Raw genomic sequence first — 18234 nt, 5'->3', positions numbered from 1 at the left:
GACGCAGTTATTAGCTAATACACAAGCTCGTTCCAAGAAGGACTGATACACAGATTAACCTGGAGGAAGGTCTTTGAAGGTATACATCATTCGGGCTGGGAAATACGTCAGTTCTTTTCAACACTTTATTCAAACACCGTTTTTGAAAACAGAAAGCAGGACGATCAAGTCCGCTAAAGACTTTAAGACAGAGTGGGACAGTTAATGTACTGGGTGACAGGATTAGGATTAAAATTCCCATATGCTTTGGGGAACTACATGCTTCTCTTCTACTGAATACAGCTTGCTGGGACTCAGTCAGGGGTCCTGCCCACCTCTTGCCAACTGGCTCCCCTGAGACTCAAAACCTCCATGAGGTGATGCTGGGTCTGGACCCCGGCAAGGGCATTTATTAAGGGGATGCTGCCCTGGTGAAACTGTTGACTACTTCCATGTCTGAGGCCATCGGAGCCCTGGTTCTTTTCCCTGTCAGAGCCTGTTTGCAGTCTTTTTGTCTGTAGTGGGAGCTGCCACAGCCTATCAGGATAGTCAATAATTTTTTTTGATCCTTAAAGAGCCCTAACTGTTCCGCAATGATATAACTCCTACAATTCTGCCATTTCCAACATCACTGCCCTCGTAGAGAACATGAGACTGACTGTCTGAGGACCTGCACTCCTGTGTTAATGTCACACTTACTGGCTGTGTGACTCTGAGCAAGGTACTTAACTCCTCAGAATTTAGGTCTCTCGTGTACAGAATGGGAAACTCCACAGCCTGAACTCATAGGATTCTTGCGCAGGTTAAGTGAGATGATATAAGTAAAGCAGTGTGTTGCCTGGCATGTAATCATAACTCAATAAACATAAGATACTCCTGAAGCCCCCATAAATACTATTTTTTTAAAAAAATAGGATTTCCTCTTTTTTTTCTTAATTAATTAATTAATTAATTAATTTAGGGCTGTGTTGGGTCTTTGTTTCTGTGCGAGGGCTTTCTCTAGTTGTGGCAAGCGGGGGCCACTCTTCATCGCAGTGCGCGGGCCTCTCACTATCACGGCCTCTCTTGTTGCGGAGCACAGGCTCCAGACGCACAGACTCAGTAGTTGTGGCTCACGGGCCTAGTTGCTCTGCGGCATGTGCGATCTTCCCAGACCAGGGCTCGAACCCGTGTCCCCCGCAATAGCAGGCAGATTCTCAACCACTGTGCCACCAGGGAAGCCCCTATTTTCTGACTTATGAGAAAATGTTAGTTTTGAAAGTCTTAAAACCCCCCTCTATATATTTATATCTACATTTACATTTATATTCATATACTATTCTCAAAACCTTTATCACCTGACAAATATATTTACTAGAATCCTAGTCTTGTGAATTCAATTCAACAAATATTCCTGCCTGCCTACTATTGAGTAAGTCGTTGCAGGAACCATTGGGTTAAATGCTGGGAATATAAAATAATCACATATACACACACATAGCTCGTGTGTCTGTGTACAAATATATTGTCCATTCATACATTGACAGATACGACACAGGAGGTCTGAGTGGAATATAAAGGGACTGACTTTCATTTGGGTTCAGTCTTAGCATTCCACAAAGAAACATGCAAATACACAACCTCCAGGTGTCCTATTATCAACCTCCCCCCATCTGTTTTACAAACAAAATAGAGGAAAGTATTAGAGAAAAAAAACGGTAGCAAGATTAATTCCCTGTGAGGTGGATAATAGGTAGAGATCATTTTTATTTAACAGAGTCACAGGCGTTAGGGCAATTGTCAGCTATGGAATTTTGTAACTCACTTTGTAAAATCCCATGACATAAAAACTCAGCCTTGCAAGCTAGCTGTTTATTGAGCAGCACTGCTTTGCATCCTGGACTGGCCAGGGCAGATACCGTGAGGAGGACTGGGTTTCACAGGGATGAGCCTGGGTGGGTAAACACCATTAAGAGAAAGCTATTGCTGCAGAGAGAAAACATCTACTCAAGGGTGCTAATGACACCATTCCTCTCCTGCAGCTCATCTCAGAACTACCACCTCCTCCCCTGCCCCCCTGTTCCTCCACACCCAAAATGAGAGGCTGGTAGAGAAGAGAGTGGGGAATTAGTGTAAGTGGCACTAGACATATACAGATATGTGCTCCTTTTTCTATCTGAAAGATGTTCTGCCATTAAGAAGCTGAATTTTAATTCAGGCTAAGCAATTAACTCCAATTCTTGTAAAGATTTCCTTTCTGATTTTTCCCGGAAGTTAACACATAATTTCTTACATAGCCACAGAGTACCTTGAACAAGGCCCCAATGTCTCCCAAGAGAGGAAGTGCAATCTGTGGATAAGGAGAAAAAAAAACCCCAAGGCATGTAATTATACATATACAGGCACACAATACAATACAAACATAATGAATGTAGATGTTTTCCCTCAAAACACCAGGCCAGCTGAGATTTGTCACCATGGTGACAAATGGTAGGGCTTAGAAGAGCCTCACCACCAGGATGGTTGGCCAACATGATGCTTCCTATCCAGAAACAGACACAGGACTCGGGCAGTGCTTTGGCCTCGTGTCTTAAAGCGTCCTTTCAGAGAGACACCGTAGACCCCAGTAATGCTTTAAAGGTTCCCAGTCAATACACATACACACATGACTCACTCAGCGAGGGAGTTAAAGGCCAAGATACGCCTCTGCATGTAACTTATAACGGCACATGAGGCTCAAACGGTGTAGGAGGACTTGTGAGACTCAGAACCGAGAGGCCAGATTTGGGTTTTTTTTTTTTTTTTTTTTTTTTTTTGCTGTACACGGGCCTCTCACTGTTGTGGCCTCTCCCATTGCGGAGCACAGGCTCCGGACGCCCAGGCTCAGCGGCCATGGCTCACGGGCCCAGCCGCTCCACGGCATGTGGGATCTTCCCGGACCGGGGCACGAACCCATGTCCCCTGCATCGGCAGGCGGACTCTCAACAACTGCACCACCAGGGAAGCCCTTGGGTTTTATTATACAACATTCTTAATACAATGTCATATACCATATGGCTTCTTAAATTATAACTGCCAATTTGGAGGCTATTTAAAGGGATTTCACTGTCACTCAAAGCAAGGTTTAACCTAAAATAAAACTTTGGAACACCCATTTAGTGCCTAAACCTGTTCTGAAAAGCCTACTCAAGCCAGTTTTGTAATTGAACCATTTCAGCATTCTTAAAGCCACCGAATCAATAGATATGTACCATATTGTGGGAAACTTACCCGCAGACTTTCATTTAGAAAAATGAAGTTCATTGTCACTAGCATTAGAAAGAACAGAATCCGTGGCTATGTATTTTAACTCAATTTTCCATGGGATTGAGACATTATACACCAAGGTTCAGCTTGGGGCAAAAAATTGCACAGCTGAATTATACCCTCGGGAAATAAGTATTCGTCACACACACAAAAATGCTGATGTAGCTTGAATTTTTTTCCCCTCTACAAAAAAGTGGGGATAAACAAAATCACTAAGCAGTCACTGAACATTCTAATTAGTCCGGACAGCAAAACTTGCTTGGTAGGCTGTTAGGCTGCTGCGTGCATTAAAGATACATAAATCAGGCACAGTGTGTCAACATACCGGGTCACCTGGGGGGCCTGGCAGACCTGGCTTTCCATCCCTCCCGGGAGCTCCCTGAAAACAGAAGCAGCATGTTCAAATCTTTGCACCTCGGCACAGGTTCAGATTAAAGCAGGTGTGGGGGAGAGGGGAAGTAGGTAAAAACTGTCCTTACATCATTCCCTGGGGTCCCTGGAGCTCCTGGCAACCCAGGGAGACCTCGAGGACCCTGGCAAAGGGGGAAAATAGTTACTTATAAGGATAGTCTTTTAGTAAGTGCCCCCATCCCCCCCCCCAGTCAGCAAGATGGATTTACTGTGCCAGATAACTTGGTTAAGTAGCTTACCTGAATCCCTGGCTCTCCAGCTGGGCCTTGGGAGCCCTGAATAGAAGGAGATTCAGTGATCAGAATTCTGCTGGGAATGTCCATAGATTACCCAAGTGGGATAAAGGGCCAAGTACTATAATTTACATAGTGGACAACAGGGCTTGCCACCCTGCACACCCTGAAAACTCTCTGCAAAGCTGGCCAAGAGTTCTGGGTGGCAGGTGAACACCTGACCAGATGCAGTGCTGGAAGCACCACCGTAACTGTGTTCAGACGCCTGGGCCACCCCTGAGCCCGCCGTCGGTCCCTGCCCACTCACAGGCGCACAAACAACACGCCCAAGTTCTGTCTGCTAGACACTGGCCGGCCACAGGGTAACCGGCTTGGGGCTTCCTCTCCTTCCTGCTTTGTACTGGGAGTCATTTCTCTGAAGAAATTGCCAGAACCAGTGTTCAGTGATGGGAACTGGAAACAAAACTTCAGTTATTCTTTTCTATGTTAGAAAACTGGAATTGGGGGTAACTGAAATGAGGCTGGGAGATTATCAGTGAACCTAGTGATGACAGATCCATCCCTATCTCATGACCATGGACCCCTGGATGAGGAACTGACTGATCACCTGGGTGAGTAAAGAGCTGGGGTCTCAGCACCTGGCTTCACTACCTGCTCATTGCCTTTTCCCTTCTTACTTTTAAATAAATATTCCTATTGTCAAAGCTACCTTTTGCTTCCTTTCTATTTATACCGTGTGCTTAAGTTATTTTTGGTTTGTTGGGTTATTTTTCGCTTCAACCTCCTTCACTCCCCTAATAATTTCCTGACCTACTTTTTTACTTTGTTTAATCTCCCATCTCCAGGGGTCTTTATATTCTCACCCTGGAAAATCAAACACCAACCACACACAATATAACCATTCACTATTTACATCTTCTTTTACCTCTCACGATAATTTCATTTCAAGGCCAATCCCCAAATTAATGTCTTTGGGATAACCATCTATTTCACTTTTCTTGTCCCAAAATCTTTTATCTTTTTTCATAGTAAATAAAAAGTTTTATCTCTTACTGCTATTTAGTCCACAAGTATGCATACAATGGTCATTATTATCATTATTACCCTTATAGCTAAAACACGTCAAAAAACTTTCTATTATTTGTCTTAACTATCAAAAACGATCTCTATTCTCTCTTCTCTAAGATATTACATAGAGATTTTTGATATCATCTAATTTATAGGCACTCCATTCACTTTAAAAGTAACTTTTCATTTTATTCTAATTAAAAACAAACAGTAATATATAATATCCTAATATTGGGCATTCTCATAATCTTACACTCATTTGTACTTTTAAATATATAGAATGGAGGAATAAAGTGTTAAATAACTTCTTCTAATTCAAAATCAGTGTACGTGTGATTAGCATCTGTAAGTCAATAAACAGTGGGTACCTTCTGTGCTTAGGATATAACCACAAAGCCCATTAATTCTTGCTCTCTGACTAGCACTTTTTGTATCTCCTCTGACCATTTCACTCTTTTCTCCATATTCAAATCTGTTGCTGGATTTTATTTCACAACATTGGGTCAACAGGGTTTCAAAAACTTGATTGAATTTCACTTACAGTTCGGCCAGGAATTCCTATCCCTGGGGGGCCTATGTCACCTGGGGAGCCGTGGATACCTGGCAGTCCTCTTTCTCCCTGTGCAATTAGATGCTTCTGTTAGTGTGAGGCTCAAGGGACATGGATTTTCCAGTTATATTTCGTTAATTATTAATTCTTTAAAAATTATCTAAGATATTTTTACCTTTGGCCCTCGTGGACCAGGTGCTCCAGGATTTCCATCTAACCCCTAAAAGAAAAAGAAGAGAAAAGGAAGTGAATACATTTCTTTTCCTAAAAAGGTTAATTACATCTTAGAAGTCATAACTCAAAAATATTTCATTGCTCTTCATCTTTTTTGAATAAACCTTTTCTGTAAAATAGTAAGGAAGAGGGAACACAAATTTCACTAGGCTGCAGATTTTGTATAGTTACTTTAAAATATAAGATGTTTTCATCTTTAAAATGAGGCATCTGATATTGAGAATTATTTATTACTATTCATATACAAGGTCAAAGGGGATGAGAAAAAAAGGCAGATGAAACAGCCATATGGGTTGGATTTTCCAGCTATCCAGTTTTCTATGTCCTGGGATTAGCCCAGGCCACAAGGACATTTTTTAAAGATGACCACCTATGGCTATATATGCAGAGCCTCTAGAAGGGAAATTTCAGGCCGTTCTTCTGTTTTAAGATATTGTCCAAGGAAGGTTTATGGTTTAAAACTAGCAAACCTTACTAGGCTTCATAGATCCCTAAATAGTCCCTGCAGAAGCTTCAGGGGCACCTGTGAATCTCCCCAAATTGTATGAAAAATGGTGCATGTGTGTGCATTTTCTTCAGATGAGAGCCCTTTGCTTGCATCAAATTTCCAAAAAGATTAGACCTCTGATCTAAAGAATAAGATGAATACTTCTTTTTCTGCAGACCTAAACATTCCTATGCCTGTGATCTGAAACTGGGAACACACAAACAGTAATTAATCAGCTTTCAAAGGAAATGTTAGTAAAAGGATTGGTACTTACTGGTTCCCCTGGCAGGCTTTTTCCTGGAGGACCAGCCTCACCTTTTGGACCTGGAAGTCCAGGAGGGCCTATAATCCCACCTGGGTCTCCCTGAGGAAACAAGGTAAGATTCTCATTTCATCACTCAGGTTCATGGTGGGACGTGTAGAGGCAGCAGTTTCCATAGTATTAAGTTGTCACCATAGCCAGTCACACTGCATTCTCTCACCCATTCACTTCACTCATTCCACTATATGTACTGAGTGTCCAATCCACACGGACACTGTTCTGTTATCTTAAGTGCACCTAGATCTTGTGGTGAGCTATGTTACAGTAGGTTTACAGTATCATGAAATGTATGTATGTGTATAAATAGATATGCAAAAAATATAAAAATCTATTCATATAGTTCTTTAGATGACCTTTATGTTTTCTTTAAGTTATTTCCAAGTAATGGTTCAGTACTAAAATACTATTTCCACATAGACATCAAGAAACAGATACTGAGAGATTGAGACTTCTTAGGTCTATACCTGAGTTGTTAGCTGAGCCTGAAACAGGTTTTTTGAGTCCTGAGATCTTCAACTCTAAGGCAGTTCATTTTGTCACATTGCATTTTCAGTGCCAGAACCCGGGCTGCCACAGTGTCCAGGGATGACGCTCATGCCATAGTTTATGCGAACATCTATCTCCTGCACAATCCCAGCTGCCCTGGCCTGTCCTTTCACTCCCTCAGTGTCCTTATGACCCTCTGTCTCTTCCTCCTACCCAGCTACTTAATATACAAAGTGAGTGAAACGGAAGCTATACCTTTTCTCCCTTAATGCCTTGTTTTCCTGGGATACCGTGTTCTCCTGGCAATCCCTAGAAAATTCAGAATAAAAGGGAGAGAGCAATTAGAAAATCTCTTATTGTAATAACATTTCTGTCTGTGAGTCTTTCAGGAGAACAGAATTTTAACATGCAAACTACCTGGAAACGTGTTGATTTTGGTCTGCTGGAGAGAGAAAAACCTTAATGAAAATATGTGGCTTGTTGTTTCAAGTGAGGGAACCTGAATGTAATGAGAAAGAAACTAAATAAGGGAGACCTGAATGAAATGCCCCATCCATATTACTGCCAAAAGGCATGGAAGAACGGCTCTTGGTGGCATCACACGATGACTCAGAGAGACAATGGGGTAAATAGAAAATATGCTTTTACTATGATTTGGCAAGAAAGGCTCTTTTATTTTAGTCTCTATTTTAGCTCTAGCCACTATCACTTAACGTCATTTCTTGGGCATCTTGTGGCTCCACCTGTGCCACCAGCATTATGTTTCTTTTTGTAAGATCTCTCCATTAGGTACACCTTCAATGGTTCACTAAATGGCTTGGGGGTGCAGCAAAAAGATTTGCTTCATGAAGTGAATGTTCAAAGTACCAAGTGACCAAACGTGCTGAAAGATGAACCCCTGTAGTCTCAGTCAGGGAGCACGGAGAACAGAGCAAGATGTCATGGGGCTGCTCCCGAGGTGATGGGAAAAGGAGAGATTCTAACAGTTGCATGGAGGGTACTCAAATCATGGCCAGATAGAGATCAGTGTTAAGAAGTGATGGTCAAGCATTTTTCTCGTTTTGCTCAAGTGAGGATTGATAGTGAGGTTTTGGCTCCCAAGATGTCAGAAGGCCAGGGAGATTGTCCAAGGGACACAAAGCTGACATGGGGGAATGGATAGGAAAGTGCATTTATTCAATCAAAAAACAGAAGAATACACATTCTTTTCAAGTGCACATGGAATGTTCTCCAGGATAGATCACATGCTAGGCCACAAAACAAGTCTCAACAAATATAAGAGAACAGAAATTATATCAAGCATTTTTTCCAACCAAAATAGTATGAAACTAGAAATCAATTACAGGAAGTAAAATGGGATAAACACAAAATTGTGGAGACTAAACAACATGTTACTAAAAAGCCAATGTGTAAATGAAGAAATCAAGAGGAAATCAGAAAACACCTCAAGACAAATGAAAATGGAAACACAACTTTCCAAAATCTATGGGATACAGCAAAAGCAGTTCTAAGTTTATGGTCGTATAGGCCTAACTCAATAAACAAGAAAAAATCTCAAATAAACAAACTAACCTCCCAGGTAAAGGAATTAGAAAAAGAAGAAAAAACAAAACTGAAAGTCTGAAGAAGGAAGGAAATGACAAAGATCAGAGAAGAAATATTAAATAAAATAAAGACTCCCAAACCCCCAAACAATAGATAAGATCAATGAAACAAAGAGCTATGTTTTTTGAAAAGATAAACATAATTGATAAGCCTTTAGTGAGAGCTCATCAAAAAAAAAGAGAGAGGACACACATAAATCAAATAAGAAATGAAAGAGGAAAAATGACAACCATTACCACAGAGATGAAAAAAATCATAAAAGAATACTAGTTATATGCCAAAAAATTGGACAACATAGAAGAAGTGGACAAATTTCTAGAAACATAAAACCTTCCAACACTGAATTAGAAAGTAATAGACAATCTGAACAGGCTGGTCACTAGTAGTGAAATTGAATTTGCAATTAAAAAAAACCCTACAGCAAGCAAAAGTCCAGGACTGGAGAGCTTCACAGGTGAATTCTACCCAACATATAGTGAAGAGCTAATGCCTTCCCTCCTCAAACTATTCCAAAAAGTTGAAGAGGAGGGAACACTGCCAAATTCATTCTATAGGACCACCATTACTCTGATACCAAAACCAGACAAAGACATTACAAAAAAAGAAAATTACAGGCCAATATCTCTGATGAATATAGATGCAAAAATCCTCAACAAAATGTTAGCAAACTGAATTCAAGAATGTATAAAAGGGATCATACACCATAATCAAGTGGTATTTATTCCAGGGATGTAAGGATGGTTCAATATCTGCAAATCAATCTATGTGATGCACCACATTTACAAAAGGAAGGGTAAAAATTATGATAATCTCAAAACATGCAGAAAAAGCAATTCACAAACTTAAACATCCACTCATGATAAATGCTCATCCAAGTTGGTACTGAGGGAACATATCTCAACATCACAAACTCCATTTATGACAAACTCAAAGCTAACATCATACTCAGTGGTAAAAAGCTGAAAGCCTTTCCTCTAAAATAAGGAAGAAAACGTGTATGCCCACTCTCACCAGTTCTATTTAACATAGTATTGGAAGTCCTAGCCACAGCAACCAGACAAGAGAAAGAAATAAAAGGCATCCAAATTGGAAGGAAAGCAGTAAAACTGTCACTATATGCAGATACCATGATACTATATATAGAAAGCTGTAAAGTCTCCACCAAAAAACTATTAGATGTAATAAATGAATTCAGTAAAGTTGCAGGATATGAGATTAATATACAGAAATCTGTTGCTTTTCTATACACTAATAATGAAACTATCCAAAAGAGAAAGCAAGAAAATAATCCCATATAAAATTGAATGAAAAAGAATAAAATACCTAGGAATAAACTTAACCAATGAGGCGAAAAATCTATAGTCTAAAAACTATAAAACACTGATGAAGGAAATTGAAGAAGATATAAAGAAATGGAAAGACCCTGTGTTCATAGATTGAAAGGATTAATACTGTTAAAATGTCATTACAACCCAAAGCAATCTACAGATTTAATGCATTGTCCAATGCATTTTTCACAGAACTAGGATAAATAATCCTAAAATTTATATGGGACCACAAAAGACATCACATTGCCAAAGCAATCTTGAGAAAGAAGAACAAAGCTGGAGATATGACACACTTGTACTTCAGAGTATATTACAAAGCTACAGTAATCAAAACAGTATGGTACTGGCACAAAAACAGACACATAGCTCAATGGAACCACAGATAGCTCAGAAATAAACCAATTATTGGTCAATTAACCTACGGCAAAGAAAGCAAGAATATACAGTGGAGAAAAGACAATCTCTTCAATAAGTGGTGCTGGGAAAACTAGACAGCTACATGTTAAACAATAAGTTAGAACATTTTCTCACACCATATACAAAAATAAACTCAAACTGAATTAAAGACCTAAATGTAAGACCTGAAACCATAAAACTCCTAAAAGAAAAAATAGGCAGAACACTCTTTGACATAAATTGTAGCAATATATTTGGATCTGTTTTCTAAGGCAAAGGGAACAAAAGCAAAAATAAATAAATGCAGCCTAACTAAACTTAAAAGCTTTTGCACAGCAAGGGAAACCATTGACAAAATGAAAAGACAGGGCTTCCCTGGTGGCGCAGTGGTTGGGAGTCCGCCTGCCGATGCAGGGGGCGCGGGTTTGTGCCCCGGTCCGGGAGGATCCCACGTGCCGCGGAGCGGCTGGGCCCGTGAGCCACGGCCGCTGAGCCTGCGCGTCCGGAGCCTGTGCTCCGCAACGGGAGAGGCCGCAGCACTCAGAGGCCCGCGTACCACAAAAAAAAAAAAAAAAAAAGAAAAGACAATCTACTGAATAGGAGGAAATATTTGCAAATGATATGACTGATAAAGAATTAATATCAAAAACATATAAACAGCTCATAAAACTCAATATTAAGAAAAACAAACAACCTGATTTAAGAAATGGGCAGAAGACCTGAATAGACATTTTTCCAAAGAAGACATACAGATGGCCAACAAGCACATGAAAAGATGCTCAACATCGTTAATCATCAGGGAAATGCAAATCGAAGCCACAATGAGGTATCACCTCACACCTGTCGGAATGGCTACCATCAAAAATTCTACAAATAACAAGTGTTGGAAAGGATGTGGCAAAAAAGGAACCCTAGTGCACTATTGGTGGGAATGTAAATCGGTGCAGCCACTAGAGAAATCATTGTGGAAGTTCCTCAAAAAACTAAAAATAGAGTTACTTAGTGATCCAGCAATCCCATGCCTGGTTATATATTCAAAGGAAATGAAAACAGTAATTCAAAAAGATACATGCACCCCAATGTTCTTAGCAGCATTATTTATAGTTGCCAAGATAAGGAAGCAACCTAAGTGTCCATCAATAGATGAATGGATAAAGAAGATGTCATATACATGCAACTCAGCCATAAGAAAGAATGAAATTCTGCCATTTGCAACAGTGTGGCTGGACCTAGAGGGTACTGTGCTTTATGAAATATGTCAGATGGAGAAAGACAAATATTGTATGTTATCACGTATATGTGGAATCTAAAAAATAAAACAAATGATTGAACATAACAATATATAACAGACACACAGATATAGAGAACAATCTAGTGGTTACCAGTGGAGGAAAGGGAAGGGGGGAGGAGATAGGGGTAAGGGAATTAAGAAGTGCAAACTACTGTGTATAGAATAAATAAGCAAGTAGGATACATTGTACAACACAGGAAAAATAGCCATTATTTTGTAATAACTTTAAATGGTATATAATCTATAAAAGTATTGATTACCATAATGTACACCTGAAACTAATATAATATTGTAAATCAACTACTTCAATTAAAAAAAAAATACATTTAAACGGTGTGAGGGTGTGTATGTGTGTGTGTGTGTGTGTGTGTGTGTGTGTGTGTGTGTGAGCTGAGTAAAGCTAGGTTTAATGCAACCGGAGGACCTTTCTCCAATTGCATTATATAAATATTTTCAGCCAAAAGACTTGCCCTTTTTGGAGAATGTTGCAAGAAGACAACAACAGAAGCTTTGGAAGTATCTTACTTGGATGGAGAATTGAACCAAAAGCCATTTATAATGATGTATAATGGAAATGCTAACTTGGGTTTCAAAGACTGATTTCTTAGGCTAATATTCAAAAGGACCTCGTATGACTATATGAAGATACTAATGTTCTCAATAGCCCCTGACATTAGGTGTGCTCAGTTTTATTGGTAGAGATGACCCATGCCTTTGGAAAATGTAGTATAACTCAGTCACATGAACAGATGTTGATGTTCTTTAAAACATGCTTTAGGGGGCTTCCCTGGTGGCGCAGTGGTTGAGAGTCTGCCTGCCAATGCAGGGGACGTGGGTTCGTGCCCCAGTCCGGGAAGATCCCACATGCCGCGGAGCGGCTGGGCCCGTGAGCCATGGCCGCTGAGCCTGTGCATCCGGAGCCTGTGCTCCGCAATGGGAGAGGCCACAACAGTGAGAGGCCCGCGTATCGCAAAACAAACAAACAAAAAAACAAAAAAAAACATGCTTTAGTCTCAATTTAATTTCCAAATATCAAAGACACATGCATCTACTATACGTACAGTATCTCCTGGTGGTCCTCTGGGTCCCATAGGGCCTGCGGGTCCTTGCTGACCCTAAATAGAAGGGGATATGTACTTTAATTTGATAAAAATTAGATGGTACCTGAATATATGTAAAACATGGTGTGACCTTTATCTATAGAAAGATCGACTTTCCACCATCCAGCCTCCTCTATATAACACTGAAACGTGCTTTGGGCCTACAAAGATAGTTTCAAGATGTTGTCACTTAAATGAGTCTGTTCTCACCAGTAGGTGAGGCCTGGATAACTTGCCTTGCCCACTGGTGGGGGCATATCACACGAATCTCTCCAGCACCTCCCAACAGCTGGTCTTCTTTGGGTCACTCCTGTAGAGTCCTGCATGGGCAACTCAAACACTTCTGGGCTGCATCATTTTGGATTAGGAAATTGAATCCTGAATCCTGTTCTCTTTGAGAATACAGCTCAGGGTCATAGACATGGCTCACACTGTTTACTCTTAAAGCTTTTAGGATGCTATCGTGAATATGGTCTGAAAAGAGCTTAAAAATCCCATTGTGATCCATAAGGCCCAGTTACCATGTAGGTAATAAATGCGGCCAATGTGGGGATCGGGGAGATCACCATGGAAACATGATAAAGTCTCTGAGAACATTTGTGATGAAAATGAGTGGTCCATCAGAGTTCCTTGTTTTACACAGAAATGGCTATAACTTCAAAATAATATCCTCATTCGTCTCAGTTATTTCTTATATACCTTTAGTCCTGAGCTTCCTATTACACCAGGGGGGCTAGGATCTCCAGGCTCGCCCTAAACATATGGGTGGGAAGGAAAGTGAAATGGTTATTTTAATGTTTCACAATCTCATTACATCGGAGATGCAAGAGAAGGGGGTCAGGGGATTACCTTTATTCCCTGTGATCCTCTTATTCCAGGTTCTCCCTGTAAATGAAAGAAGGACCATATGTGTAATGTTTAAATATGGATGGAGAAGAGCATCTCTAATGCTGCAATTCATCTACTTCCCCGCTAGCTGACATACAATAAAGGCGAAAATTATGGAAGACATGGTGAAGTCAAGGAGGGTTCATTCTAAAATATGATTTAAAATAATTATTGCTAATACATAAACAATAATTTCCTATTTTTCTTTCTTGTCTGTAACAATTTTTTTCCCCAGTGTCACTTTTGACACTTTAACCATCATGGTCCATTAGCGGTCACTGAGTTCCCTACTTAGCTGACATTGTTATAATTTGCTGCCAGTTCATCTTGTATCTCAAGAGAACTAAAACTGCAGATGAGGGCGAAAAAGAAAGAGTAAAGTTTAAGTTGATACGTCATGGAGATTCTACTTTCAGGTCTATGTATTTAATGGAACAAAAAAACACACAAAAATTAAGGTTACACAAAAGAGGACAACATTGGCTATAATGAGTTTGCTTTTCTTATTTTCCATGACTTATCATTGATCCTTTCTTGTTTGAGAAATCCAATTTGTATCATTAACAAAATTTTTGAAAAAAATCTGTATCTTACATATTAATTTTGTATTTTAAATATCCTTAGTGTATACCTTTCATCACGTTCATGTCCAGTCACAAATAGTAATGGGTTAAAGAAAATATACACTACCCAAAGCCAATGTGGCAGTGTCATCACATGATAACACTTAACAAGGTTTAAAATTTCTCATTTATCAAAATAAAAGAGTCAAAATTCACAGAGGAAAAAGTAAAATGCTCAGGGAGCTGACCTTATCAAATGTATTAGACTCCAAAGTAAACATACTAGAAATCAGAGAGAAAGAAAATGAAGTAGAAAACCCAAGACAGTGATAAAACATCTACTTACTCTATCTCCCTTTTCACCTTTTGTAAAGGGTTCACCCTAGGAAAATGGGTGGAAAACAGAATCATTTATAAACACTTTTAGGAATAATCTCTCCAAACCTGGATGTGGGTAAATTCTGCAGGCCAAACTCAGACTCCATTGCAAACATGCAGTGATCCAGAATGTCACATTGTCTGCCTATGCAGCTTAGAAGGACCATACGAAAATGAATTTAAAAACCGTTTCATATTTCCAAATGAACAGTAAGTTAATCATTTCAATGTTATTTTGAGAATCCTGAGTGGTTGACAAATTACAATGCGGTCCAAGGCCACAGCTTCCTCTTGCATGGTTCAGACAGAAGATGGTCACACACACACACACACACACACACACACACACACACACACACACACACACATCCAATCAGAGGCAGAATGAATGTGAAGATGCCAGAGTGATCGGTGGAAGGACATTCATTTGAATTTTTCCAGTTACTTCAGTTGGTGCTTAAAAATACAGAGTTTAAATTAGTGTTTAAAAATGCAAAATCATTATTTTAAAAACACTTTACTAATTTTCATTTTTCTGTTAATGAAAATGGCTTGAAGCAGTTAATTACTGGGTGAGTAACAGTACAAGTCTGTGGAACTGATACTAGTTCTTGTTGGGTCTAGGTATGAAGGTTCTGGGGAGAGACAGAAGCTTTGAAGGAATGCCCCTTATTAAGTAACACTGCCCCTGTTGTCACTGTGTTACTAACACCACAACCCACCCTTAACACACACACACACACACACACACATACACACACACACACACACACACACACACACACGGGGAGGCTTCCCCTTATTAACTTCTGTTCTTGAAGGTATGTATCATGATGTCATTTAACCTTCACTACAGGGCTGTGAGGGAGATATTGTCCCATTTCAGGAATGAGGAAAGAGACTCAGAAAGTTTCTGAGTAACTGAGTTACTTCCCCTAAAACAGCATTCGTCCACTGTATGTTCCCTTGTCTATCTTGTCAATAAACTCTGTGAAGGTAGAGATATAATTCATCTTGACTATTATAGCAACTCTGGGGTACACTATTGGTGTTGAACAAAAGTTTATTAAATTAGGGAATTTAAAGTTTTACAGATATAACAATAGTAGCTGACATGTATTGAATAAAACACTTATACCTGTTTTAATCACTTTCTATACACTTACACAGTTACCCTCTTGTGTCAACAGGCTGGGTACGATGAGTACACTCATTTACAGAGGGGGGATCTGAGGCCCAGAGAAATTAAGCCATTTCCTCAAGGTCACAGAATCAGTAAGAGGTCACTGATGATTTAAACCCAGGCAGCCTGACTTCAATCCCAGGCTTTGCTTGCTCAGTCTGTTTGATTTGATTTGAAATGTAATCGATTTATTATTTGAATGGAGTGAATTGACCATAAGATGGATACCACACATTTTTAGTAACTTAGTAATTTTAGTAATTTTCTTTTGCATTTGAAAGTCAAGGGCAAGTGTGAGAACCACTATGGTAGGTACTGCTGCTCTCAAAGGTCCTCTTAGGGGCTTGACCTTCAGGTCACGATCGGGAGGGGTGCGGTTACTGAACAAGCCTCGTGTCCCGTGACCTGGACACTGTGGGCCCCCATCTTCTCCCTGACGTTTCCAAGCTCCCTGCAGTTATGTGAGGCCAGACAGCTAGTTCTGACCGTGAAATGTGTGCAGAAGTGATGCATGCCGCTTGAAGGAGCCCATTCATCATCCTCCAGTCCTGCTTCCCTGGCAGTGGAGGCTGAGAAGGTGGCACCTAGCAGATGGCGTAGCTCCTGGGTGCCAATCAGCCTGGTGACTGGTCACTGAGGGTCGTGTACAGCAGGACACCCACTCCTCCCGGCCACGCTGGGCAGGCAGCACGAGCAAGAGAAAACCTTTCTTGGGTTAAAACCATAGATATTTCAGGGCTAATTTGTTACTAGGCATAACCTACCTACTCTGACTAATATGACCCATATCTATCCAACATCATTACATCTCTTATTATTGGATAATTTCTATACATTAGGTTAGGGCTTTATATTTTTGCTTTTCAGTCTTAATTCTAAAAATCAATTTGAGTTTTAAGATAGGAGACGAAGTTAATTAGATGTGAGCAATGGGCAACATTGCTTTTGTAACTGCTTGTTTCTGATTATAGCACATTGCTTATCTAGAACCTCTGTCAAGCCACACTGACTAAAGTAACTGCTTGTAAAAGAAAAAAGAACCAAAATCAGGAGCCTGGTTATCTAGAGACCTGATATTTCGTCCTAGTTCCAATGGCTACCATCTGGGACAAGTCTTCTACATTTTAGAACCTCTTTTTCCTTATCTATAAAATCCTGGGGTTCAACCAGACGATATTTCAGCTCTGATGTCTAACCTGGTCCTGTTCTAAATTTCCTATAATGGGGAACAAAGTGCCCTTTTAAAGTACCATTCAGGCTCCTAATTCAGATCTGGATGAAGACTATTGTTCTGTTCGGGCCTTCTGGTTATTATGCAAAGTGAAGTCCACATCCTGTTCTGTATTAAAGAGGTTGAGATCACAAAGAGCTAAACTGCTCTGCTAATAATGTGAAATTTGTGTTTTTTCCTGTGGCGGGGGTGAGGAGAGAGGCAGGCAAAGACGTGTAAGGGGTGTGGGATAATTCAGGGATTCAGAGGGAACTGACAAGGAGAAGAACTGAGAGGAAAAGAAGCTGGTTTCTCCTGGGTAAGGTAGATGGGGCGACAGGTAGTCTCAGGGGGTTGGGTCTTGGTGGCAGGACGGAGAACCACAGGGAAACCCTTAGGAACTGTGACATCCTCCAGCGCTTGCTACGCAAAGCATGGTCTAGGGACCCACAGCAGGAGCACGGCCTGGGACTTTGAGAAATACAGCCACTCAGGCTGAAAGCAGCTCTTTTGTTCCTTTCCTGTTTGCCCATTTCTGTTCCCTTCTAAACTTAAAAGAACCTAAATATAGAAATGAGATCACTAAGCAATTGAAACTAACTCCTGACTTGTGCTGTCCTGAATGCACCCCATGCCTTGTCTAACCTGTTGATTCTTTTCCTAGATGAAAAGAAGTAAGAATGAAGAATTAAGCAGTTAAAATATGACTAACTCTCCTGCTGGCAGATCACGCGGGCAAGATAACATCTGAAGAAAGAGCCAGCCAGTCTGCATGCAATGGAGAAAGATGCAGAACCCAACCTCCTGCCTCAATGATTCACTGAGATTCTTCCCCCATTTTTCCCTCTAAAAACTGTCACGGCTGAGCAGAGTCTTTGGAGTTGGTCTCTTGACACAAGTCCACCATCTTCTCAGATGGCTGGCTTTTCTGATTAAAGCATCTTTCCTTTCTACTGACATTTGCCTCTCGAATTATTGGCTTATGAGCCATCAGCAGCTGAACGTGGGTTTGGTAAAAAGCCCAAGCCAGACCTGCTGAACTAGCATTGGCATTTCAAAATGATCTTCAGGTTATTTAAGTTCACACTTAGTATGAGAAGCACTGCTCTAACCCGTTCAGATTTCTCTATTCTGCTCTACAAGTCCCAGCTATCCCAGTAGAACTGTAGTAAATCTTAGGGACTGGTCTGTTATGGGTCACGTGGAAATTAGGAGAAGGTGAGTGTCAGTGTTCCAG

General features: G+C 40.4%; 1 protein-coding gene across 1 annotated transcript in view; it reads right to left on the bottom strand.

The window, feature by feature from the left end:
* The window catches only part of COL19A1 (collagen type XIX alpha 1 chain), a 363495-nt gene that overhangs the window by 51245 nt on the left and 294016 nt on the right, over positions 1-18234 (bottom strand). Inside the window, exons 21-32 of the mRNA XM_079939273.1 lie at positions 14573-14608; positions 13625-13660; positions 13475-13528; positions 12737-12790; positions 7311-7364; positions 6522-6611; positions 5702-5746; positions 5518-5595; positions 3915-3950; positions 3744-3797; positions 3590-3643; positions 2267-2308 (exon numbers count right to left, since the gene is read on the bottom strand). Coding sequence (XP_079795399.1) covers positions 2267-2308; positions 3590-3643; positions 3744-3797; positions 3915-3950; positions 5518-5595; positions 5702-5746; positions 6522-6611; positions 7311-7364; positions 12737-12790; positions 13475-13528; positions 13625-13660; positions 14573-14608 — 633 coding nt within the window. The remainder of the gene's footprint in view (positions 1-2266; positions 2309-3589; positions 3644-3743; positions 3798-3914; positions 3951-5517; positions 5596-5701; positions 5747-6521; positions 6612-7310; positions 7365-12736; positions 12791-13474; positions 13529-13624; positions 13661-14572; positions 14609-18234) is intronic.

Source organism: Stenella coeruleoalba (genome assembly GCF_951394435.1).
Source record: "Stenella coeruleoalba genome assembly, chromosome: 12".
Taxonomy (NCBI): Eukaryota; Metazoa; Chordata; class Mammalia; order Artiodactyla; family Delphinidae; genus Stenella; species Stenella coeruleoalba.
This window is presented reverse-complemented; position numbering and strand designations above follow the sequence as displayed.